The sequence below is a fragment of the Ursus arctos genome, unplaced genomic scaffold (genome assembly GCF_023065955.2).
Source record: "Ursus arctos isolate Adak ecotype North America unplaced genomic scaffold, UrsArc2.0 scaffold_17, whole genome shotgun sequence".
Taxonomy (NCBI): Eukaryota; Metazoa; Chordata; class Mammalia; order Carnivora; family Ursidae; genus Ursus; species Ursus arctos.
The window spans coordinates 35,568,777-35,596,119 of NW_026622841.1; the positions used below are offsets into that span (position 1 = coordinate 35,568,777).

General features: G+C 39.5%; 1 protein-coding gene across 9 annotated transcripts in view; it reads right to left on the reverse strand.

Moving 5' to 3' along the window:
- Window positions 1-372: 372 nt before the first annotated feature.
- GALNT1 (polypeptide N-acetylgalactosaminyltransferase 1) overlaps window positions 373-27,343 on the reverse strand; it is a 183,687-nt gene continuing 156,716 nt past the window's right edge. For all 9 annotated transcript variants that reach the window (XM_048218466.2, XM_057313127.1, XM_057313126.1 and 6 more), the window contains 8 exons: window positions 24,135-24,342; window positions 18,710-18,880; window positions 16,477-16,594; window positions 14,657-14,837; window positions 13,472-13,611; window positions 6,513-6,611; window positions 5,901-6,035; window positions 373-2,343 (listed from right to left, as the gene is read on the reverse strand). In XM_048218466.2, the coding sequence (XP_048074423.1) occupies window positions 2,197-2,343; window positions 5,901-6,035; window positions 6,513-6,611; window positions 13,472-13,611; window positions 14,657-14,837; window positions 16,477-16,594; window positions 18,710-18,880; window positions 24,135-24,342 (1,199 nt within the window). In that variant the 3' untranslated portion in view covers window positions 373-2,196. The remainder of the gene's footprint in view (window positions 2,344-5,900; window positions 6,036-6,512; window positions 6,612-13,471; window positions 13,612-14,656; window positions 14,838-16,476; window positions 16,595-18,709; window positions 18,881-24,134; window positions 24,343-27,343) is intronic.

Here is a 27,343-nt window from a genome sequence, read left to right on the forward strand (position 1 = left end):
TAATCCCTCTTTTCATCCTTGGCTTTCTTTCTGATTAATTCTTTTCTTCCCAGTCTGATGTATAACAGAGTGGTTAGCATATTGCCTGATCTACAAATGGACATAATGACTAGGGATCCCTTTTAACTTCAAATAAAATCAATGTAAGGCACAACTATTCAGGAATATTTTGTATTTTCAAAGTATTTAGGAATTCTTTAATTAGAAAAATAAAGGCAATGGGATTATCCCTCAGGTTCTAAAAGTACCCATGAATTAAATCACTCACATTCCCCTCTTAAAAACAAAACCAAACCTTAAATCACATTGCTATTAAGCTTTCTTACAGTAAGAAATAAGACCAAGCTATACTAGAGTACAAACACCTGAAAATTCTGAGCATGAAAATAATTTATTAGACATCTGGTTTATTCAAACATTAGGCCTACTGACGACAGAATTAACAGAGCTCATGGAGTACGAAAAAAAAACCACAAACCCACCCAGCACCTGCTTCACTGCAAATTTCCTGGGGACAGAATTCATGCCTTCTGTACTACAGTCTCAGCCTAAAGCATCCACACGTGCTTGATATTCTTGATACTCATTAACTTGAACAGAAGATGAGAAACTTCCCGAACACTCACCTTCGCAAGTAGCATTAGTGATAGAACTTTCAGAAACATTCGTAGGCACAAGAAACAGCACTGCCTGCAGTGAGCATCTCTGATGATCAAAGAAAAGAATGTCACTAAATACAATCTTACAAATAAGAAGGAAAATACACACTTGCCAATGGACTGCCTTACATTATCAGGAAAAACGTCGCGAGATTTATGAAATTAAAACTGTTTACTCAACTTTTAATTGATTCTGAAGTTATTTTGTGGTACTAAAAATCAGAAAAAAAGAAAATGGATTTAACCTAAAGAATTTAGGGAAGAAATGCAGTACTACTATGCAACAGTAGCTGCACTTCTTTGGTTAACTCATTAAAACGATGTCCAACATTTTCAGTCAAATTTTATTAAAAAAATCATTACAATTCAAGAACCTAATCTAAATATGCACTTGACAATAAAGCACATCTGAGTATGGAGTGAAAAAAGGTTTCAAAAAACCATCCATGTATCCTCTCCAAATATCCAAATCATCACTTCTGCAGGCCTTTTGTTGAGTGGAATCATAAAGAACTGAAGATTTATTGCTGTGAAAATAAATCTGTAGTACAGTAGTATGAATCTTGGGTATTAAGCATTATCAGCTGAATCAAGTTAAGAAGTTCAAAATCTAATAAGAAATTTGTGTGTGAAAGTCTATAAGCCAGTTGACCCAAGAGCAACTGAGAGATCTAACATGTTCAGTGAGACCAGACATTTTAAATCTTCATTCTTTGAAGGCAATTAAAAATAACAATTCCAACAGCCCATAAACCAAATAAAAAAAACTGAAGAAAGCAATTAAAACTACGTTCAAAGAGCCATTTTTTTTCCAGCTCAATTTCAGCACCCCAAGGAAAAAAAAAAAGCATCCATGACTATCACAGATGAAAATGAATGTCACTGGAATCAGTTATTTTTCCCCACTGAGGTATAAAATCTATATAGAAATTTGATACTATACTATAACAAATTGTACTTCTCATAGTTCTGTTTTAATTTCCTTTAAACCCTGTTTAATATAGTTTCTTCTTAAATTGTAAAAATGTTGTTTTCATGATTCTGAAACTGGTTCCAGTTCTTTTTCACTTATTTTTATATCAATATTTAATATACTGGTTACCAGTTCTAATCAGAAAAAAAATCTTGGAAATCTCTTCATTATGACCGCACATTCAGCAGCAGTTACCGATGTGCAAGCAAACCGTACAAGGTGCAGCTCCGGAAAGCACGTTTTGTTGATTGCTTCATTGTCTGAATATTCTTTACCATGATTCTGGGTGAAAGACACTTTCCATCTTGTAAACATCGGTGTGCACAGTCTCGCTACTATGTAGTTTCACGTCCTCGGACAAGAAGGCTGGTTCACAGCTAGTGAAAAGCGAGAGGAGTCTAAGTTTTAATGGCTGATAAACCTTACATCCCCGCAGGAGGAAAGCACTTTTCCTTTTTTGCTACTTAAGAATGTGGCAGAAATGTATGCTGAGGTAGCCCAGTCAATCCTTTTTTTTTTTTCCTTTTCTTTTTCTTTTTTTTTTTTTTTTTTGTAAATTTGGTCTCAGAATATTTCTGGAAGGGTGACATTTCGAAGAAGCCACTGCTGGGAGCGGCTTCCATTGCAGTCTCTTATGCTGGGCACCTGGCTATCCTCTTCTGTGGCTTTATCCAGGCACTGATTACTGTTCACATGCTGCAGGGTTAATTTCTGAAAGTGACAGAAAAGAACCGTTAACATGAAAAAAATCACACACCTCAACCATCATTTCTGGTGAGCATGAAATTGCTCTGTAGAAAAAGTGTCTACATAAAGACTGCTGTAAGACCTATGTGGGAGGGAGAAAGGCACTGGGGTACGGTCGGTTACACTGAACTTGAAGTACAGTGACCAAAATGCTAAGTCCCAATTCTGGACAAGCTCTAGAACACTGTGAGAAATTTCACTTTTTGTGCTTCAGCTTCCTAAAAAAAAAAAAAAAAAATCAGATTAGTGGTTCCTAATTTGGGATCCTCAACCTATTTTCCAAAAGCTATTTCAGGGGCGCCTAGGTGGCACAGCGGTTAAGCATCTGCCTTTGGCTCAGGGCATGATCCCGGCGTTATGGGATCAAGCCCCACATCAGGCTCTTCCGCTATGAGTCTGCTTCTTCCTCTCCCACTCTCCCTGCTTGTGTTCCCTCTCTCGCTGGCTGTCTCTATCTCTGTCGAATAAATAAATAAAATCTTTAAAAAAAAAAAAAAAGCTATTTCAAAATTGCTTCATTTCCCTGTGATAAGGCTGTTCAAATTAATTCTGTGATTCCAAACCTCAAGTCCTTAGAAACTCAGGTTCTTCTGAAGACTCAAAAGCTTAAGAGATCGTAAGATTGATAAAGCAGCCCTTAAAAAATGGCTGAGAGATGCAGCTATATAATTTTGTGTACTTGTCTGTGCTACAGACTTGATTTTTAGAGCAATTTCAAAGCGTCAGGACAGAGGAGTGTTATGAGTGATAAGCGTAGGTCAGTTCATGTGTCTGTTACTCAAAGCAGCCAGGGAGGGATGTGAATTACACATTATCCTGTAAACGTATACAACTATAAGGAAACGTGAACTGTTTACTAAGACACATTCATCTGACTCTTGCTCATCCCTCTATTTTAATGTAATTCTTTTATCTGGAACATGTCATTTTCATGGGGACTGTGGTCACTGTACTCAGAAGAGGACCAGTCAGCACGACTAGTCTCCAGACAGAAAAACCTTGATGAAGGCAACTGAATAAACCAGTGACAGCTGTAACTTACGCAGCAGAGGATAAAAGCTGTAATTATCATTGCCTACAGTCTACTTGTAACCTAGAAAAGATCATTTTGGTGGCCCTTGCCCCTAATCTCTACCTATAACTAGGTCAAAATCATCTGCATTTTATTGTAGAAAGGACAGCTATAAGCATCAAAGCACAAGAACCTGGTGTCCTAAACTGTATGCAATATCAAATATAAATAAGACAAAGATTTAAGAAAATACAAATTTAATCAAAGAATCCTAGATCTAGAGTTCCAGCATTGTTTGAGACACAGATCATTTTAGCTGCTCTGTGACCCTGGGTACGTTCCATTCTGGGCTTCAATGTCTCTACATGTATTAAACAAGGCCCTAGGTTTTATTTCTAGGGTTCCTTTGGAACCTACGATGTCATGATTTATAGGTTTACAAAGGGGCACCCGGCTGGCTCCAGAGAGCATGTGACTCTTGATCTCGGGGTCATGAGTTTGAGCCTCATATTGTGTGTAGAGATTACTTAAATAAACTTAAAATATGTGTAATTTATTTTCTCTTTAGTTCTCCAGCTTGCTGTGTTTCTGACTGGTGGAGGCAGGACAACGCTGACACGCTGTCCCTGAGCTTCCTATGCAGCTGGCTGAGTCTGGGGGAGCTGCATCGTGGTGTGACTCCTACCTTTGCCCAACTCGGTCTTCTCCTTTTCCCAGGTGTTCAAAGGCTGCTCTCTAATAAACACCACAAACACTAACCTTTGTCTCCGAGTTTGCCTGTGATAGAACCCAGCCTGCAAACTAAAATTTTATCTCTGGGAAGACTGTGCAAAGGGCTCCAAAGTTGTTTAAAACTTAACATTCATAACTGGCTCTTTCTAAATCCCCTAAACCCACTTTAGCTCCTTCCATTTCTACCTTCAGCTACCTCTGGATAACAGGTGTGGTGCACTGTGCGGATCATACACAGGCTACCACTGCCATCCCCACTTCCTGTCTCCATCACACCGGAGACTGGAAACCCAACGCCTGTGTAACCAGCCTCCCTTTTAGCTGGTGGAGGTGGTGTCACGATGGGCTGAAGTTCTGGCCCATAAGACATAGCAGAGTCTGCAGAGGGGGGTCTAAGAAAAGCTCTGGCTTTCCTGATAAAGAGCAAAACCTGGGGTAGTACGATGTCCCCTCTTCTTCAGCAGCAGCCACCTGTGGCCACAACCAAAAGGGGAGGAATATGCAGCAAAATTATCCCTGATGGCACTGTGCCAATGAATCTCTACCCCAGAAGCCTTCAGAATTATGAAGAAGAGTAAGCACTGATTTGTTCATGCTACTCTAAACAGGTTTTATGTTTCCTCATTAAAAAAAAATTCAACAAGCCTCCCAATGGTGTGTTCAATGAAAAGTGACAGTACATTAAAGATTTATTTTAGAGAGAGTAGGAGCTGGCGAGGAGGGGCGGAGGGAGAGAATCACAAGCAGACTCCCCGATAAGCTCAGAGCCTGCCGCAGGGCTCGATCTCACAACTCAGATCATAACCCGAGCAGCAATCAACAGTTGGACACTTAAATGACTGAACCACCCAGGTGCCCCTCATTTTTAAAATAACCATGGGGTGCTGCTGGCATTTGGTGTCTGAAGTCAGAGATGCTATACACCCTGTAGTGTCTGGGGCAGCAGCATGCGCCCATGAAAAACCCCAGAACACGTGATAGAGGCCATTTCGAATAGTCATTAACTGAAGTGTTATGTTTAATATTACTTTTACCATAGTTTGACACTGTGGAGGGAGACCCAGGATTTATAAAGCACAGTCTCTACCCTTGAGGAGCTAACAGTCTAATAGTGGAGAAAAGACTGGTAGAGAAACAAGTACAAAGCAGTTCAGTATGACAGAGGTCAGAGAAGATGTGCAGAGGAAAAAGAACCAGAGAAAGACCTACTGAAGATTCTGGTGCCAGTTCCAGAACTATAAAGCAAAAGCACAAATTGGGAGGTTAGCCAGATAAAGGCACAGGACAGAGACTTACTGGGGATGCTTTGATCTTTTATGCACTCCTGTGTAAGTACAACATGCAGTGTGTGGTGAGCGGGTGAGGTTTCAGAGCAAAGATAAAAAGTTTTGTTGTATGTCACAGAAAAATCATCATGAGCCAGAGAATTTCATTATTTAAAGCTCACCTTTTTACTTAAGTGTTTAATTCAGCCATTTAAACAGTCTACTCCTGGCTCCATTTCTCCCATGCTAGACGACAGAGCTTGAGGACAGAGGGAAGAGTGGCTATAGTGACAACAAGGACCAGGGACTGGAGGCAAGGTCAATTACTGGGGAGATTACAACATATTTATATTACTTAGGTTGTTTATCCCATCTGTCCATTTTTAGAGTGTAAGAACAATTTGACCCATATTAAAACTGTACAAGAGTTCATTCTTTTCACTATAAAGAATTCATTCTTCTAGCTACAAAACACACCTAATTTCATTCCTCCATGCAACTGAATAACTTACCACTGGGTCATACTCCCAAAGTTGGTTGCCTTTTAGGTGGTGGCATTTGAGCATTGTGACTGGGCCATTAAGTTTGGAGACATCCAAGCAAAGGTCATCCGTTCTAATTTCTTTGTTGGCAGTATAAGAGAAAACCTGAAAAAGGTGCACACATGTAAGCTTTAACAGTAAAAGAAACCAGCCAATAGTCTGGCAAAAAAAACCACCCAAGTATCTCAAGATACGTGATTTTTGAACTTGATTAATGTGGTATTAGGAGAATAAATGACTCAGAAAAGCTACCACTAATTTTGCACAGAGGAAAGGAAAAATGACCTTGAGCTCTCTGTATACACTGACTGTATTGTCAAGGGCTGTCATCTGTTTGACTAAAAAGGGCAAAGTAAATCTCATGCACAGCAATGTAAATACAGTTCTCACAAAGGGGCCTTTTACAAATGTTTCACTTAAAAGTAATCATTAAATTGAAAGCTCCCTTCTCCTAAAAGGTCTTTATTATTGTCTCTTCATAGGTAGGAAAATACTTCCTGAATGACATAATGAGATAAAAGGGGCAGAAGATTAAAACAAATCCAAAAATTATTCCTTTTAAAGCTTAACTAAGAGACTTACCTGGTTACCTCCCATACCATGACAGTTAAAAATTCCAACTTTTTCATTCTCTTTTCTAGCCATGTTATCTAGACACTGATTTGTTTCCACATTTCTTATCTATGGGACAATAATGAAAACAGAAGTTAGAGGTAAACTAGACAAACATACAGATACACATGCACATCTACTGCAAACATATACACAGTGTGGACTGACAGCAGAATGCTCAGTGGCCTTGTTGCACTACTGATTCCTTCCAGTTTCCTCACATTCCAAGTTCCACCTTGATGACTGTCTTGGAAAGAGAAACGAGATGTCCTCTTGTTGGGTAAGATATTTGGTAATCTTCAGGATGTCTAATGACAATTGAGATTCTAAATTATTAGGGACCCTTAAACTAAAAGACTTCATGTAGGAAAAGAAGGGAGCTTGTCATCATTGGAATAGATACTCCTGAACGTAAGTATGATCCTGATGTTCTCCTTAGCCCAGCAGGAAAGTAACTACTGACGGGATGGTTTGGAAATCTGATACAGTACTTCCCTATGGAAGTTGTTCTAGGATGTACCTAAATTATTTGAGAGTAAAAATGATTACAGAGGGCATACACACAGAAGAACTTGAGACGATGGAAGCGTTCTATACTTATGCCATCCAATATGGTAGCTACTAACCATGTGTGGCTATTGAGTACTTTAGTATATTTTTTTCTTTTACTTCTTGCTATTGAGCACTAAATATGTGGCTAGTGTGACTGAGGAACTGACTTTCAAATTTTATTGAATTTTAGTTCATTTAAATATAGCCACATGTGGCAAGCAGCTACCACACTGGTTGTGCAGGACTAGATGTCGACACACAGGATAGTCTTCCACAGTTTGAGAGGGACTACTTGTCAATGATGGAGACAATATGCACACACATTAATAAAGCCAAGTTATATCCTTAGCCCTCTGTGAAAGGCACATGGAAGTGCCCATGTTCGGTTCATACTCTCTGGAATTAGTAAAAATCTTAGGGGATCTAAATAATTTCAAGGGGCAAAGTTAGCAGGCTAATGGCCCTTTTAATAGGATTTGTTTATGTCTGAATAACACACCTTTCCTTACAGAGCCAGGCTTGCCAATGAGCCAAACCCAAACGGTCATAAGCACCATGTACAAATGTGAGAATGCTAGCGGGTGAGGAAATAGGAAGCTTTCTACTTGGAACACAGCAACATCTGAACTATGGTGGTCGGGGGGAAAGGGCTGCACTTCTGAGGTATATGGAGGCAGGTGGGCAGGAGTGAAAGCTTAGGGTATGGGGACATGCAGACGTGGGCTTCTCTCCCTACCCTAGCATTACTAGCCACAAGACTGTGACTGGTTAGCACTCTAAGACAGTGATTCCCAGGACCACGATCTGAACAAAATTATCCAGCCAAGTGTTGACACATGTGCCACTATACAGGGGTTTTGTGATCAAATGTGTCTAAAAATTACCAGGTTAAACATATTTAAATAGGTTTCTTTGCTGAAGGACTTCTCAAAGCTGTTTACTATACTGTGACTCTTGGTAGGGGTGGGGACTGGTGGTAGAGAAGGATGTAAGATATAAAAAGCAGCATTTCCCAAACATCTCTGGCCACAAAATCTACTCCCTCCTCCCCTACCTTTCTAATCGAGCACCTTGGGGGACCTCAGACCTCAGCACTCTTTAGAACACAGTAACTGGGAAAGCTGGCTGTAAGAACCTCAGTTTCTCATCTGTGTAACAGGCACACCAATCTCTCAGGTTTGCTGGGAGCTCTTAATGAGCTAACACATACAGAAGCCCAACAGAGACGGACACATGGTAGGTCCATGGTCACTGTCAGGTTTTCCTCCTTACCCACACATTCAGCAGCTCTTCCACCACTTTCTGAAGTAACAACTTGGTGTACACAGCTATCACTACAATATTAGTTTTGACCTTGGAAGTTGAAAATAACTGTGAACACACTCATTCCTGGGAAACAGGCAGGAACCTAGAGCCTAGGTTTCTTAGTTTTTGCTCAGTCTCCTCCAGAATCTTGGTACCTCCACTAGGTGGAACCACCTAGGCAATTAAAGGATTTTTAGACTCTAGTGTAATGGAATCTGGATCCACTTTTCCCCCCTCTCTGCCATTAAGAGAAATATTGGTCAGATATGAGAAAGACTTGGGTATTAATGGTTAGGAGCACAAGCTCTCAAGCCATACTGCCTATGTTCAAATTCTGTCTCTTCTATTTTGTGGCTGTGACCTGAGAATATTGTTTTAACCATTTACGTATGCCTCAATTTACTTACTGTCAAGTGGGGATAACAGCACCTATATCTCATAGTGTTGATAAGAGGATAAAATGAGTTAATGTTTGTAAAGCACTCAGACCAGCACCTGACACAGAGTTTATGCTCACTCAATCTTAGGGTTATTAGATCTGCCTAGAGAAGCCATCGGTTAGTCCACAGACTGGCTAAGTGGTCAAAAGGTCTGACTTGTTTTCTGTCATGGTTTTTTAGAGTATCTATCTCCTCAGTTAACAGTTATTAGACATCACAATGAAACACATTTACTCAGTTCCAGGACCTACAGGAGCTATGAGAGTCAGTAGTGAAGGCAGAGACTAAATTCATACCTCTCATTCCCCTTTCTACTCTAAAATCCTATGATTTCAGGCTTCTCTGGACCCTTTGAAGTATGACAAAAGATCCCCCAAAGTCTAAATTCCAGTTTTCAGCACAGTAAAGCTCATGCAGGTGGAGCTATGATCCCAGCATGAGAGCCCCAGCTGCACAAGGGTGGGTGCTTAAGAGCGACCCCAGCCCTAGAAGTTAGAGCTTTAATCTGCATAAGGTGCCCCGATACTAAGGGCAAACAAGCTTAAGACCAGCTGCTTCATTAAAAAGGCAGTGACAAGCAGGCCACGGATGGTAAAATCTGTTCCTTTTATAGAAAGCCAGCTGGCAAGAGGCAGGTAAAGAACAAACTTGCCTTGGCAATCATCTACCGTGGGTTAGACAAGTGGCTCTTTGTAATACACCTGTATTCTGGCCCAGTGAACAATGTTATCCAAAATTGGGTCAGTTCAAGAGAAAAAAAACAACTCATTCTCTATTCTAAAGGCAAGTTATACTCACAACTATATGGTCAACTAATCTTCGACAAAGCAGGAAAGAATATCCAGTGGAAAAGACAGTCTCTTCAACAAACGGTGTCAGGAAAACTGGACAGCCACATGCACTAGAATGAAACTGGACCACTTTCTTACACCATACATAAAAATAAATACAAAATGGATGAAAGAGCTAAACGTGAGGTAGGAAACCATCAAAATCCTAGAGGAGAACACAGGCAGAAACCTCTCTGACTTTGGTTGTAACAACTTTTTACTAGACACATCTCCAGAGGGAAGGGAAGCAAAAGCAAAAATATACTATTGGGACTGCATCAAGATAAAAAGCTTCTGCATAGCGAAGGAAACAATCAACACAACTAAAAGGTAGCCTATGGGATGAGAGAAGTTATTTGTAAATGACATATCTGATAAAGGGTTAGTATCTAAAAATCTATAAAGAACTTATCAAATTCAACACCCAAAAAACAAATAATCCAGTTAAGAAATGGGCAGAAAACATGAATAGACACTTTTCCAAAGAAGACATCCAAATGGCTAACAGACACATGAAAAGATGCCCAACATCACTCATCATCAGGGGAAAAAAAAATCAAAACCACCTCACACCTGTCAGAATGGCTAAAATTAACAACACAAGAAACAGGTATTGGCGAGGGTGTGGACAAAGGGGAACCCTCTTACACTGGAATGCAAACTGGTGCAGGCGCCCTGGAAAACAGTATGGAGGCTCCTCAAAAAGTTTAAAAAAGAACTATCTTATGATCCAGCAATTGCACTACCAGGTATTTACCCAAAGGATGCAAAAATACAGATTCAAAGAGATACATGGACCCCAATGTTTACAGCAGCATTATCAACAATAGCCAAACTATGGAGAGAGCCCAAATAGCAAATGTCCATTGACTGATGAATGGATAAAGATGTGGGGTGTGTGTGTATAAAATGGAATATTAGCCATCAAAAAGAATGAAATCTTGCCATTTGCAGCAATGTGGATGGCGCTAGAGTGTTATTATGCTCAGTGAAATAAGTCAGAGAAAGACAAATACCATAGGATTTCATTCATATGTGGAATTTTAGAAATGAAACAGATGAACCTATGGGAAAGGGGGGGGGAGGAGAGGAAAACAAACCATAAGAAACTCTTAACAATAACGATAGAGAACAAACTGAGGATTGATGCGGGGGGGAGGTGGGCAGGGGGATGGGCTAAATGGGTGATGGGTATTAAAGAGGGCACTTGTTATGATCAGCACTGGGTGTTGTATGTAAGTGATGAATCACTGAATTCTACTCCAGAAACCAATAGTGCACTGTAGGTTAACTAAGTAAAATTTAAATTAAAAAAAAAAAAAAAAGGGCAAGTTGTAGGAGCAACTGCTATAAATCTTCCCATGGTAGATTCCCATGGTACATGCCCCACTCTGGGCCTTCCTTGACTGGAATGAGGCTACGGCAAAGGAAACAGTCTCATTAATGAAGCAAGAAACTCAGCATACTTCTCATCTGTTTCAGGATGAATTTCTTAAATCACAACAAAGTTCAGAGGTGCTCAAGTCAAGCCTGAAGTAGCCTCAGTAACAACTAAGGGCAAACAGTTGCCTGTGCTCCCCCTGGCATGGGCTGAATGGTTTCACTCTGACTCACCACTGTCAGTCACTGGGCTCCCCTGTGTGATGAACTTGCCCTCCAACACCCTACTCTACTTTACATCTCTTCCTTGTTCCCACATCCCCAACATCGCTACCCTCTCTTCACTTTCAACTGATGATCTTCTGTTCAATAACGAAACAGAAAAATCAAAAAGCTTCCTCATACTTCTACCACAAACTACTTGCTTCTACCCTCAAATCAACAACTGACCTTAACAGTTGTCCCCATTCCCTCCACCCTCCTTCTTATTTCAATGGATGCCATCCTTTTCATCCCTTCCCACCATGATCGTCTACTAAACAGGACTCCTACAACCAACAGCTCTTTTCAAGCAAACAAAAAAACCCCTCCTTTAACTCCATATTCCCCTTCAGCTACCAACAATTTCTCTGCTCTCCTTCACAACAGAATTTCTTGCAAGACTTGCCACGCACATGATCTCTAATACCTCTTCTTCCCTGAAGTCATCAGGGATATTGTCCCTACCAATCTTCATGGGAACCCTTTTGGGGTCGGAGATGGAGCCCACAGACAACTTCTCCCTTGCCAGTCCAACGGCCAGTTCTCTGTACTAGTCTTACTCAACAGCCAACCACTTCCTCCTTCCTGAAACACATCCTTCACTTAGTCTCTGGGATACCACTCTCTTGGTTCTCTTATTTCAGTGGTCACTCTTTCTAAATCTTTTTGGCTAATTCCCTCTCATTTCATAAATTCTAAATTGTGGAGTTTCCTATGGCTTGGTCCTCAGTCCTCCCCCTTCTCCTCCATCTACACTTGCTCTTCCCAAGGTGATCTCATGCAGTTTTGTTTTAAAACCTACCTATATATTGATAATCCCTAACTTTAGATCTCCATCCCCAATCTCTCATCCAGACTGCACATTTGTAAATGCAATGACCTACCCTGTATCTTTACCTGGATCCAATTTAACATGTCCCAACTGCACAGCTGAATGCCCCTGCACCCCCTCCACAAGCCTTCCCATCTTGATAATGCCAACTTCCCTGTCCCAGTTTCTCAGGTGAAAATCTTAACACAGTCCTTTACTACCCTTTCCTTTCACCAATACTCCAGCTCTACTCTTGTCTGCACATAGTTTTGCCCAATGTAGTAATCTGATCTTTTCCCAGTGAAGGTTTCCTTGTCTCTCTCTAGCTTCCCGTTCTCCTCAGAATAAAACCCAATGTGCTTACTGTGGCCTACCAGCTCTATGTTATTTGACCCTCAGTATGTCTTGACCTCATCTTCTACTACACTCCCCACCCCTGTTCACCCCATTCCAGACAACTGGCCTCTGTTGTTTCTGGAACGTGATAAGTATACTCTTGTCTTAGGGCCTTTGTACTTGTTTTTCTCTGTGCCCGGAACGCTCTTTCCCCAGCAGTTCAAATGGCTTGCTCATTCACTTCTTTAAATCTCTGCTCAAAAATCAAAACTCCAAAGGGGGAACTTTTTCAACTGCCCCAACATAAACAGCACCAATACTCAAGCCTGCCAGCCATTCTCATTCTCCTTTGCCCTTAGTACCGCCCACTATACTGTGTACTTTAAAAACCTGGCTTCCTCTACAGACTGTGAGACTTGCAAGAGCGGAGACTTTATTCATTGCTGTACTCCTTGTATGTAAAATAGTATCTACCACATAGCAGACACTCAAATATTTGTTGAATGCATGGGAAGACTGAAGAAGTGACGGCCTCCTGTGCAGTGGGGGTTACTTTTCCTAAGTGTCAGGAGGATTCAATCCTGGGATGGGTCCTGTTTGTGGCCTTGTCCACAAATATCATCTGCTGCTATGATTTATATTATATATGTTCTTTTAACTTTACTTCTTTCATTCAGGTTAATTAACACCAGGACATCATCTTTAGGAATATATGCTTTCAACTAAATGGTTCAGTTTGTTAAAGTAAGAAGTCTGCTGAAGACATTAAAATACTGAAACAACAGTCCAACACTGAAAGGTTAGGGGTGGAGCATTCTTATTTTAATAAACTATAACACGATGAAAAATTAGCAATATTTCAAGTTAGGAGGCAGATGGTGTTAACTGTCAAGAACTTTCTTGCACTTGAGGTTATGTATTTTAATATGAAAGGATTCCCTTGTTGGATGTTTAACCTCTATTGTTTTTGATGAATGAGAACATAAATAACCACATAGACTATAAATATTTTACCTCTCCCAAAGAGAAATAGTGACGTGGAATCTGAGAATCAGGATAAATATTCTCTAGGTACCAAGAGAAAGGTTTGCATTGTAGTTTGTGTCTTAGACCAAGTCTTGATGATATATCTCCATAATCTACCTTTGTAACACCTGTTGAAAGAAATAAATGAATTATTCATGTTCTATTAGGTAACACATTTCTATTTAAATATTGCATTTAACAAATGGTACCATTTTGGTGATGTGTGGCTATACAAGTGATATACCACGAATCCATTGTCCAAAATAAAAACCAAGGAAATATATTTATATGTGTTTTATTTTTTTTCAAAGAAAAACTAAATTTTTTAAAAAAGATTTTATGTCTTTGTCAGAGAGAGAATATGTGAGGACAAGCAGGGGGAGCGGCAGGCAGAGGGAGAGCGAGAGGCAGGCTCTCTCGGGTGAGCAGGAGCCCAATGTGGGGCTCAATCCCAGGACTCTGAGATCATGACCTGAGCTGAAGGCAGACGCTCAACCAACAGAGCCATCCAGGTGTCCCGAAAAATTAAATTTATGTGAGAATGAAATACAATGCTAGCAATATTACACACAAATGTAAATTTTCATAGGATCAGAAAACTTTCATATATGTGAAGGCAAAAACAAGAATCAAGATCTCTTTTGCCCAAATATTAAGCAGAGCAACTGTTTCCAGTCAGGTTTCTCTCATACAACTCACTGTGTGAACTGTGACTTGACGGTATTGTGGTAATTAAAAAACGAGGCTGGAATGCTAACAATGTCAGGAAGACTTATAGCTGATAGAACAACTGTTCCCACAAAACCCTGAATGGCAGTGAAGTTCCTGGACAGAAGTCCCTTGAGACACGCTACAGTGGCCCTGAGAGACTTGAATTTTCATATAAACGTTACACATTACAATTAGGTTAAAAATAAAACAGAACACTGGTAACACCTGGACTGACAGTAATGTCTGCAATACTGGCCCGGATAACTTATTGTTAATAATATAACAGGCATAGTGCTAAGCACTCTGTACACTGTGCAATTTCATTTCTTCCCTAGGACAACCCTGTGAGGTTGGTGCTTTGCCTCTCTCAAAGCTTTTCTACCCCTTCTTAACTCTTCTCAGATGCATTAGGATCAGAGGCAAGAAAGTTCTAGTCCTGTATTTCTAATGCAAAATGCTAACCTGGAGAAATTATATAGAAGAAATTCTTGAACTCATCCATCCACACTTCTGCAAGTCGTCTGTTATTTTTATTGATAATCTGTCCTGTGCCTCCTGGAAACGTGTAAGGTGTGGCTTTCCGAAACACATGTCCAACATGTGAGCAGGTGACAATCTCCAAAGTTCCTCCACATTGCCAAATCTGAAAACAATAGCAAAGAAGACCATATTAAGATCCTGATGGTTAAAAAACAAAAAAAAAGTTCACATCTATGGATATTCATAGTTAAAATTTCACAGAATCATGACCATCCACACAGTGGAGCTCCTGCCATATGATCACAAAAGCAGTGCTTCCTCAGAAGCATACTTTTCTGTAATTTTTGGTTCTGATCAAACCAGAAGTTGGAAGGTTAAATTCAGAAAAGATAGGAGGTCTGGAGCAATATTTTTCTAACTATAGGCCAGGACTCATAAAAAGAGCATAAGTTTAAATTTGAATTAAGTTTAAATTTTATTTTTTTTTAAGATTTTATTTGAGAGCGAGAGCAAGAGTGGGGGGAGGGACAAACGGGGAGGGACAAGCAGACTCCATGCTGATCATCAGGGAGCCCAATGTGGGGCTCGATGCCAGGACCCTGGGATCATGACCTGAGCTGAAAACAGACACTTAACCAACTGAGCCACCCAGGCACCCCTAAGTTTGCATTTTAAATTCAAGTTTAAATTTTGTGTGTAGTATATGCATGGCTCATAGTCAAAAAACTTTTGACCATGGAGCATTCACCCAGAGTCCTGTTACTCCTTTTCCAAACTTGTCATAGCCTGTACATGAAACAGACCCTAGAACTCTAAACTGGATCTCTCATGAGTTATCCACTGGGACAGTGACAGCATACTCTGTCATCTTCATGAGAATAAAAACCAAGAAAGGGTAAAAGAGGGATCATCAAGTTTGGGTTCACATTCTTAGTTTAATGAAATTATCCTTCTGCTCCTTTCAAAATGCGTTTTTCTGTAAGCTAAAAATCTGTTATTTACAATTAAAACAAATTGAGAAGTTTTGATTTTGTTAAATATTCAGTCTACTTTAAAGTTCTCCCAGGATCTTAAAGTGATACAGCTGGATAGGATTTCCAAGATGATCTAGAGTCCAAACCTCCTTTTATAAGACAGCAAAGTGATCCACTAGAACAAAGTGAGGTAGCTGGTTTAGATTACAATGCAGCTCAGTGTGGTTTCCACTATAAAGCTATGTGTCTCAAGTGGATTATTTTCAGAAATACGCAATGTCACTTAACATGTTGATTTTAGTGAATGTGAAATGCTTAAGAGTTTTATATAAGGTTGACTGGGTTAAATTAAGTTAGAGCAATTTCAGAATTCTTTTGCCTCTTTCTATTGAAAAATGTAAAGCCAGTAAAGTGACCACGTTTTATATAAGAGAGAATAATTTTCACAACAGAAGGACAAAGCATATTAGAGAAAGTGAAATTATGGTTTTGGCAGTCGAATACCATAGTAGCATATAGAAACTACATATTGTTTTTTATTTTTAGAGTTTGAATTACTTCCTTGAAAATAACAGAAATTCAAAATAACTAGGGAATCTTGTGTAAGTTTTATAGTTTAACCATTAAGATCACTGATTTATTTGCTTAAAATATAGTTTATAAGGAAGCCTTAATAGTAACATGAAATTTTTTAATGAACTGAGGTTCTGAAGTCTGACAAAACTCATACTAAATCAATTTTTATTTAGAGATATATAATATGAATAATTAGAGCATATCTACATTTAAGATTAAATAAAAGATTATTTTTTTTCAAAGGGAACTTACCCTAAAGGAAATTTCTAGGTTTTCTCCTCCCCAAATATCCATTCCAGCATCATATGTTCCAATTTCCTGAAAGTAATCTCTGTCTATTGAAAAAAGGCCTCCTGCCATTGTAGGTGTTCTGAAAATTCAATCATAATACTATACTGTTAATTTTAAGAATTTAAAATTTACAATCAGTTCTTGTTTTTAAAAGTAGAGAATAAATGTTTATTCTCACACTCTTCAGAAACTTTCACAGGGACCTAAGGATTTTCTTTGTTTTTGTGCTATACTATTTGGTCTTCAGACATGCAGACTGTTGGGCCTACCCTCTGTCACAGCTTGTGCCCTGAGAGCCTTCTCTGAACATCCCAAGGCCTCTCCTGTTTTCAGTACCTTTCTTGGTCCTCAGGTCCTGACTAAGCTTCCATCTGAAACTCCTTAAATTGAAGCTAGTTGTCATAATTCTCTTCATCTATCTTCCCATAGTTCCTAGCAATTACACTGACTATATTGACTATATAACCAACTAGATTCATGTTAGCAATTCAAACATACCAGGTTCTAAAGTGAGGCAAATACTGCAAAGAGATAGACTGCATAGGACGAAAACAATGAGGTCCTTCCCTTTCCTATACCTAACAGAAAACTTTAAGGAAAGGAGAGGAAGTAGAGAATACAGTCAGTCACTCCCAAGGGGCTGTCAGCCTGACCAAGAATGGTACATTTTCTGCAGAAGAGGGGCCCAATTCATCAGAATATGGTCCAGGGATGTAGATTGGGTACAAACAGGTAGCATTAAGCAGAGAAATGATAACAAAGTAGGACTAAAATAAATGAATACCAGTTAACCATTTGATTTCCATGAAGGATGAGTATGGAGAAAAATGGACTCCAACTTAAAGAAAATAATTAAGTTCCAGGGACAGAGGAGACTATGGTGACTACATTTTAGGATGAATTATCACCTCTGATTCTATGCCCTAAAAACATATGAATTCCATGCTGTTGGAAGGGTGGCAGCAATTGCCTTTCCAGTACAAACAGTCGTTTCCACATAAAAGTTAAGACATACTTTGATTTTAGAAGAGAAAAAAAATGAGAAGTCTACTATGTTAGAAGTCAGAGGAAACAGGCCAACTACCATTTAGTACCAGGGTTTCTTGACCTAGGTTTTGAGAAATCTCTACATTTCCTAGAACTGTATGCTCAATCCTCTGTTCGCACATGTACATTTTCCCCCATTAGAGAAGACTCCTAGCTTTTAACAGATTTTTCAAAGAAGCCCACTGTCTACGAAATGTTTAGGAACTCCTGATTTAGATGGTTATTTGAACTGTCAGCAAAAGAGTGGAAAAGTACCTTTGCTATAGGAAAAGACTCAAAATAGAATTAATGAAATTCTCCTCAGCTTTGCCAGAACGGGATCTGAGTTCAAGGGAAAGCAGGCCGAGAAGGCCAGGAGGGGAGAAAGCTAACGCCTGGCTCTGAAGGGCTCTCCGTCACTAGAGAGGCAGCAGGCTGGTGCTGCCCCAACAAGTCCCAGGATGGTTCAGAGACTCACGGTCTCAACATCAAGGTTCTGAAAAGCATCAAGAAGATTCTTATCCCTTTCAGAAAAAAAATCTATAGATGACCAAGTATAAAACAGAGGAAAAATCAGAATGTGCTCATGGAAATCTTTTTTTATACTTCTGTCAATTCTGGTTATTTTTATATCTTAAACGAGCTTTTCTAACCTCATCAGTCAGTAACTACCATCCAGATGGTACAAGTCTGAATTTACAAGCTTGTATTTTGGTACTACGACCCACTTTTAGGTAATATTTTCACATTACACTTACAATTAATTAAGGGATAGTTGGATTTAAAGGTAAATATTATATCCTTAACAACTGAAAGCACAAATCTGACAGATTTGCAAAATGTTGTTCATATAGGAATGAAAGAACATATGCATGTTACCATCACCTTTCAGGTGCACTAGATTTATATAAATGAAAAATCCCAATTTTATTAATGGATCAGAGGAGAAAGCCCCCTTTAAAATAATAATAATATGTGTGGCTCTTAACTACATATATGGTACACAAATGCCTCATGTCTCTCAAAATACACCTAGAAGCCTTTTGGTATGATTCCCAAAGCTCCACTGTTTCCTGTCAATAACACTTTTGGAAAAATGTCTGACAAAAGCTCCACTGTTCCCTGTCAATAACACTTTTGGAAAAATGTCTGACAAAAATGTAGTTACCTGACAGGAAGAGTCCGATCACCTTTCCTTCGGTCCATCTCTCTTTGGGGAACAGGATACCAGCGGAAATTGAGCTTCCAGTTGAAGCCACCGTAGGTCATATCAGAGCCTGCCATGTACTCAAAAGTATCATCGCTGATCACATCAATGATAGGACAGACCACTGTTTTCCTGAAATTATAAAAGCAAATGAAAACATCTTCACTTTCCTTTTTGAGGCATAGCATAACAACTATATTATAACTATATGCCATGTGCTTTTAAAATAAAAATACATTCTATAATGTTAAAAGCAATGGTGGAAAAATTTCCTGCTATATCTTACTAAGTTACCATAATTTTTTTTTTTTTTAAAGATTTTATTTATTTATGTTGACAGAGACAAGCCAGCGAGAGAGGGAACACAAGCAGGGGGTGTGGGAGAGGAAGAAGCAGGCTATCAGAGAGGCCTGATGTGGGGCTCGATCCCAGAACGCGGGGACCACGCCCCGAGCCGAAGGCAGCCGCTTAACGACTGTGCCACCCAGGCGCCCCTACCATAATTATTTGTTAAAAAGATTTATTTATTTGAAAGAGAGAAAGAGGGACGGGGGAGGGGAAGGGAAGCGGGGAGAGAGCGAGAGAGCCTTAAGCAGACTCTGCGCTGAGCGCGATGCCGGGCTCATTCTCATGACCCAAGCTGAACCCAACAGTCGGACGCTTAACGGACTGGGACACCCAGGTGCCCCTAAGTTAGCATAATTACTTATCACACTTGCAATTGTTGATAACCCTCCATCCTTTTTTCATTCATACGTTAACATATTTGCCACATGTAAAAACACTCCAAATATTTCTAGTTTTCAAAAATAATATTTTTAAATGATTACATATTTAATCATCTTAAGGTGATGATTTTTTCTTTCTTTCTCTCTTTCTTTCTTTCTTTCTTTTCTTTCTTTCTTTCTTTTTCTTCCTTCCTTCCTTCCTTCCTACCTACCTACCTACCTACCTATCTATCTGGCAGGGAGAGAGAGCCAGCGAGAGAGGGAACACAAGCAGGGGGAGTGGGAGAAGAAAAAGCAGGCTCCCAGTGGAGCAGGGAGCCCGATGTAGGGCTCGATCCCAGAACCCTGGGATCATGCCCTGAGCCGAAGGCAGATGTTTTAACGACTGAGCCACCCAGGCGCCCCTAAGGTGATAGTTTTCTTAATAAACTCTAGGATATTTGTGTTCCTTACAGTTTTTTGCTATTAAAACTACGAGCACTGGGTGTTATACGCAACTAGTGAGTCGTTAAATACTACATCAGAAGCTAATGATGTACTATATGCTGGCTAATTGAACATAATAATTAAAAAATAAACTAAAATCTTTTTATTCAAAAAATAAAATAAAATTCTAAGTGAAAATGTTCATATAACCAGTATTTTGCTTTTAAGATAGGAATGGGTTTACTGAATTAATGGAAAGAAGTTTTTCTGTAATGCTAATCTTTACCTCTTTCCATATACATATGTATAAGTATATATTTCTCCCTGCAACTTCTTTATAATACTATCAACTTTGGATGCTATTTTCTTATATTTTTTTGCCAATATAATAACGTTAAATAGTAAGTAGAAAGGATATTTCCCTGCAGGTTTGTTATTTGTTCATACAAATTGTCTGATTCCCCCAGACATTTAAAATTTATTGTATTGGTATTGTGGTATTTTTTATAAACCTGAAAAAACTTCCACATGACCACAGCTCCTTCCTAGGAAAGATGCACTACTCATAGCCCCTAGCAGCCACATTCTAGAGTATGTAACATCTGCACCACCCCCATCTTTCCTGTCTTATTTAAGAAATCCTTCCCTACTCCAAAATCATAAAGATATTCTCCCCTATGCTGTCTTAAAAAGAATTGTATTTTTGCTTTTCATATTTAAGTCTTTTAGTCCTTATGGAATTGATTTTGGTACGATATACAGTAAAGTGTCCCAACTTCATTTATTTTCCTTAGAGATAACCAATTTTCCAGCACTATTTACTTGATGGTCTTTTCTTCCTCTGCTGTAATTACCAATGCCCTCTCTGTCATAAGTCAAGTTTCCATATAAACATGGGATGGTTTCTAGACATTACTGTTTCACTAGCCAATTTGTGAATTCCTGCATCAATAGGTCACTGCCACAATTAAGATAGCCTCAAAATAAATCTTGGTACCTGGTAGTGCCAGCCCTGTTGTACGTGACTCTTCTTCTTCAGGGGTATCTTAGCTATTTAAAAAAATATATATGCATTTCCACACAACAGAATCAGCCAGTTCCTCCAAGAACATTCTTTCTGTTGAGGTTGCAACTAGAAATGCACTGAATTTATACATCAATGTGGGGAGAACTGTTATTTTTACTTTTCTATCCCTGAATATTATCCTCCTCTCTACTTAGATTATCTTCTAGTAAATTTCAAAAGTGTTCTATTTTATGCATTTTTAAAATTTTTATTTATTTATTTATTTGAGAGAGAGAGTGCCTGTGAGAACACACGTGAAGGGCACAGGGAGAGGGACAAGCAGACACCCCAGTGAGTGCAGAGCCCGATGCAGGGCTCGATCCCCAGACCCTGAGATCATGACCTGAGCCGAAGTCAGACACCCAACCGAGTCACCCAAGTGCCCCTATGCATATTTTGTTAAACATATTCCTAATTATAGCTTTTGATTTCCATTGCTATTATAAATGGGATTTCTTTTTTTCTTTTTACATTACATTTTCTAACTATTCCTTGCTGGTATGGAGAAAGCTTTCTATAGAGATCTTGTATTTGGCAACACTGCCAAATTATTATCTGTACTATTTTGTGTAAGATTTTTTTTTCCATTAAGAACACATCATCTGCAGTTGACAGCACTTTCCTTTCTAATCCTTTTTTTAAAAAAATATTTTTCTTTGACCTTGAGATTTCCTTTCTAATCCTTACACCCTTTATTTCTTGTATTACTGTAAAACTTAAGGCTTCTAATAATACTAACAGTAGTAATTCAGGGCACATCATAAGGATGCTCCATATCTTTTAGAAAATATTTGGGGGGGGGGTGCTGGGTGGCTTAGTCAGTTAAGTATCTGACTCTTGATTTCAGCTAAGGTCATGATCTCCAAGCCCTCTGTCAGGCTCTGTGCATGCAGCCTGCTTAAGATTCTCTCACTCCCTTTCCCATGTACTTTCTCTCTCTCTCTCTCCCAAAAAAACCCCCAAAAAACAAACAAAACAAAAACAAAAAACAACTCTTCTCTATGAATATGATGTTTGCTAGCTAAGGCTTTTTTAAAAGCCATCCTTTCTCAGATTAGTAAATTTCCATTCTGTAATAGTTCACTAAGTACTTTTAATCATAAATGTTCATTTTAATCACAAGTGAACACGTTTTTTTATCTATTGAAGTGATGACAGATTTTTAATGATAGGGTTTTAATCATAGTTTTAGAAATGTTAATGAGGATATATTATGTGAACTGGTTTTATATTATTAAACTAAACCAATTAGTCATATGTTCTTTTACGTATTTTTTACATAAAAATAAAAATATATTGGGGTGCCTGGGTGCCTCAGTCAGTTAAGCATCTAACCGGCTCAGGTCATGACCCCAGGGTCCCGGGATTGAGCCCTGTGTAGGACTCCCTGCTCACTCTGGAGTCTGCTTCTCCCTCTCCCTCTGCTGCTTCCCCGGCTAGTGCTCACGCTTGCTCTCTTGCTCGCGCTCTCTCGTTCACCCTCTCTGTCAAATAAAAATCTCAAATAAATAAAATCTTAAATAAAAAAATAAAATATAATTACTTTTCCTGCCAGTGGACTCAATTTTCTGGTATGAGATTTTTGTGTTAGTGTTCATGACTGGGTTTGGGTAATTTTCCATGTACTTCTTTTCTGGCTTTGATATCAAAGTTATATTAGTCTCATAAAGAGCTGAGTTGCTTCCCTCCTTTTCTATATTGTTTACAAATTCTTAGGGGAGATCTGTTTCCCTATCACCACCCCATACCGAGGCTGAAACAGGCGAGTTTTCTTTGGTGTGGTAGGATTTATTTCTCATTCTCTCCCACGGAGATACAAGAGCCTACCTTTACACAGGTGTTTGCTATTCATCTTCCAGCCTCAGAAAGGGCCTAGACCCTGTATCTTATCTTCCCATCCATTTGTCTATCAAGGCAGAGAGGCAGAGAGGCTCTGTGTCCTCTGAAGTTTGGCAGAAATTCTCCAAGTGAGAGCTGGTTTTAGTGTCTGGACCACTCACTTGTCTCACTCTGTTTTGATGTTTGCAAAACTTCAGACTTCAGTGCCAGCTCAGTGATGCCTTTAAAAATGTGTTTTACAATTTATCCAGCATTTAAGCTCTTTCAGCTGGAAATGTTACTCAGGACACCTAATCTACCATACAGCCCAAACTGGAAATTGTGGTTGTCATTTTAGTCAATCCCCCTTTCATTTCTGCCATCTCCTCACACTGCTGCTTTCTCTCCCTGGGTCCAGGCTCCTGCTTACATGTGGTCTTATGCAAGCCAGGATTTCCCAAACCAGTCATGTGTTACAGAAAACAATTTACAGAGATATTCTCTTCCTTCTTTAGGCAATGTTCTCCTTCCTAAAGCTGCTGTGCCTTCTCATTGCCTCAATGCTGGTTTTTCCTATTTATTCATCTTTGAAAGGGCAAGATGTAGTCCAGTGTTTGGTAACAGAACAGATGCAGTGGCTTTGCCATGCTTTACTCAACTAGTACAAGTTTACCTTGCTAAAATCTAAACCTTAATTTAAGTTGGCACAGACAGCCTCTAGCTCAAACTGCAATGACAAGAAAAAATTCAACTAATGTTAAGTCTAGCAGATGGAAGGTAGCTTCCCTCCGGATACACAAGAATGGTGCCAGGGACCAGCAGCAGGTAATTCTATTGAAAAATGCATGCACTGCTCCCACTGCTCTTCCTGTATCATCAGAGACTATAGTACTTTTCCATATGCAATGAAGCACTTTAAGATGCACTGTGTTATCTCCCCACCCCCTTCTTCTTGCCCTGCAAAAAGTTGAGGGCTAGAGTCCTGGTAAGGAAGGAGACAGGGATGAGATGACTTGCCTGTCCCAGTCTTAGCCTTAGACAGCACGGACAATAAAGGGTTTCATCCCACCTTTCCTGAAGCCACTGTCTTCCGTTCTGCGCCCATTTAGTAAATACAGCAGAAGGTATACATCTGAACAACACGCTTCCTAATCCAGCCTCAACAACAAGACTACAAACATTTCTTCACGGTTGTCTTCCCTTTTAGTTTAGAGTTCTTCATGGGTATTTTAAAGGAAACTTCAGAGGAAATTATTTTTGCATTTATTTATATACTCAGAATTTTTCAGTTTATCATACAATTTAGGACAAACACACCAAAACAAATTTATAGACTTCAGAACATTACCTGTCATGTTTGATCCTGGCTAAGAGAGGCTCCAGCCACCCCACTGTACATTCACAGTGAGCATCTAAGAAGGTGATCACTTGGCCTTTAGATACAGCAGCTCCTTTCAATCTAGCTCTGATCAATCCAGAACGTTGCTCCATTCGAATTACGTGAACTGGTACTTTTAATTTTTTCACGTAACTCTCTAGAGGTCTTTTCAAAAAGTCTGAAAAATTAACAAAACAAAACAAAAAATGACATGAAAAGACTGACCTGGTGCTACCCAGATGTAAAGCAATTCTGATAGGCAATATTCATTCACCACCTATTTACTGAGCGGTTTAAGTGAAGCTCCCTGACTCAGAAACCCATTTCACTACAGGGAGCCTTTTTATTTCCTGAGAGCACGTCCTGAGAGCATATCCCAGAGCTGCCTCTACCTCACTACATGAAGAATCAGGACAGCGCCTTTGGGCTCAGGCTCAAAGACAGACAAGTGACCACAGTTCCCTAAGCAACTCTGTCAGCTCACTTCTTTTTCTAATCACACTTAAGGATCAGGAGTAGAAAAAAAGTAGTTCAAGAGCATTAAATCCAGACCTCAATAGACAGAAGGAAGAGAATATGCAACAGCTGTCAGAATTCAGACAATTGTGGGATTTCTTCAAAATCCAACCTGAAGCCAACTGTCTCATTGACTACCACAGTCTTTGACTATGTAGTTCTTCTATCAGGAGGCAGGGAGTGAGATCAAGCTCAGAAGGGAAATGCTGGGCCAAACAGAGTTCCTTAGCAGACAAGTAGGTCTAAGTAATGGAGGTCTTAGGAGGGAAGCGCAACTGAAGGAAAAAGGGGGAAAAGGAAAGGGAGAGGAAGTGGTTGTGTGAAACCAGCAACTATCCTTGAGTGTTCAGATAAAGGTTATGCCTCTAAGACAAGGAAGTCTTGCCTTCAAAGTTATGTATCTGACTTTAAAAAGCAGGAAAGGCTCAGGTTCCTCAATGCAAAGAGAAAGAATTTTTCAGCTCAGGTTAGTTTGTGGAATTTCTGCTAGAGAAGCTACTGAGGGTCGTATGGTCAAATGTCCTTCCAACTAGTCCCAACAGAACTGGTATGAGGATAATCTCTTTAGGGGAGGAGAAACTTGAGAGAGAAGTGCTGGGACTTCTAGGACTAGAAGGACCCAGAAAGGATGGTGTATGTATTAAGTGGCTCCTTAAATACTTATCATAGGAATCCAAAGGGGTTCCTATGTAACACAGAGAAAAACAAATAGGAGTGACATGGTTCTTGCCTGCTTGAACTGGTGTGACCAGAATGACTCAATAATGAAATACTCAGGATATGAAAATTTGAACGAGAAAGGTCTATGGACCCCCCCATACCAGAATATTGATTGTTCTGCTAATGTATTCTGCTAATGTATTTCCTAGGCTAAAAGCAGGATCGTAAAATATCTGGAGTAGAACTCCTACTGGGTCACCACTGTGATTTTATGAACCAAATCCTAGGATGAGAGAGATATAACTCCATAAATAAAAAGGTGAGGGCAATGCCAATCCCGGAGAAGAACAAGATTTGGCAATAGTAGCTATCCTTTTCTGTCTGTTAGCATAATGCCAGGCTCTTTACCTATTTTATATCATTTAATCCTGACAACAGCAATGCTACGAGACTGTCATTACACATATTTTAGACACAGAAATCCAAGTCTCAGAATCTAAAATGAACCGATCAAAGTGACACAGCTTGTTAAGGCGTGGATCCAAGCTTCAAACCCAGGTCTGCCTGACTTCAAAGCTCATCTTTTCATCCACAACAAGAAATCCTAGAAGGGAACTAGAGAGAATAATTCAGGACCATGGAATCATCTGAGCTGACACAAATTAAAATTACTTTATGTCCAGAGTTTGATGGACTCCCCTGTGATAGGGTGTGAGATATATTCTAGTGCTTCAGACCGGTTGAGGTTGGCTGTGTCATACGCAAGATGTCTCCCAATAAGCTTTCCCAAAAATATCAGACAGCTTAAAGTCTTCTTAAGAATCAAAGCAATCTAATTCCCAAGTCCCACGTCTTTGAAAGTTAAAATACTCTGTCCTGTCTATAAATAAAATGAAAAATGCATGATTCTCTGGTCTGGCAGCTCAAAAAAGTTGCCATTCCACAAATTTTCTTGGCATCTTTGTTCCATATCTTTGTGGCCTTCATGCAATAAGGCTAAGAAATAGGTGTCTTCCTAACTGATGATATAGAATTATGCATCCAGGGCTAATTCTACAAAAATGAAGCCACGGGGGTTTAAGTGATTATGGGTAGAAGCTAAAAATAAGGGAGAATCTTGTTTATCAGAATATCTTTATAGCTATTAGCCCATAAATGGATCCCTAGGCATCTCTCCATCAGGGAATGTGAGGCTGCCAGGGAGTGTGTCAGGGAAAATTTCACTGCTTATAGCAACATCTGAGAAATCTTCGCCAGAACTCTAAAGAGCAGTCGAAAGAACAAGTAATTTAGAGTCTAAAAAATCTGACTCCTAATCCCTACTAAATAAGAATCTCTGCTTCCTTTTGTGAAAGACGAGAAAAACAATAGTCATCTCAGATTAGGAACATTATATCAGTTCTAAGTCTTAAGATAACTTTCTGAGATGACAATAACTTCTGACATGAAGTAGGGATTCATCCAAGCTCTGTCTTCATTTTAGACCTTGTAACAGAGAAGTTATGAGATGTGACGTACGTAGCAGTTAAGAGGTCAAGCGCTAGGTTTATGCTAAACCTCATCAGTAAAATAGGGATAATTATAGCACCTACTCCATATGTAATAAATGGAGCTACTGACAACTCAGCAGGTTAACTGTGAAATCGGGTAGCCTGAGGCCATAAGCAAACCAGGCATGCTGATGTGCCCTAATTAGAAGTCTGCACAGACAAGAAGAAAGGCAAGAATTAACTGACTAGTAGATTATTCTTTCATTCACTCGTTAAATTCTGGACTGTTTATGCAGTAAGTGCTGTGGGCACTGAGGAAAGAGGGGTGAGCACACCGCTCTGATGGGAGTGTAGAGTCTAGCAGAGGAGATGGTCATCAAACAAACATAAACAGTTAAAACTCCGATGAGAGCCGTGGAGTGTAGCGTTCCAGAACATGTCCAAAGGGACACGACCTGATCTCGGGAGTTCAAGGAAGGCCTCTCTAAATATATCTTGATTCTGAGTAAACAT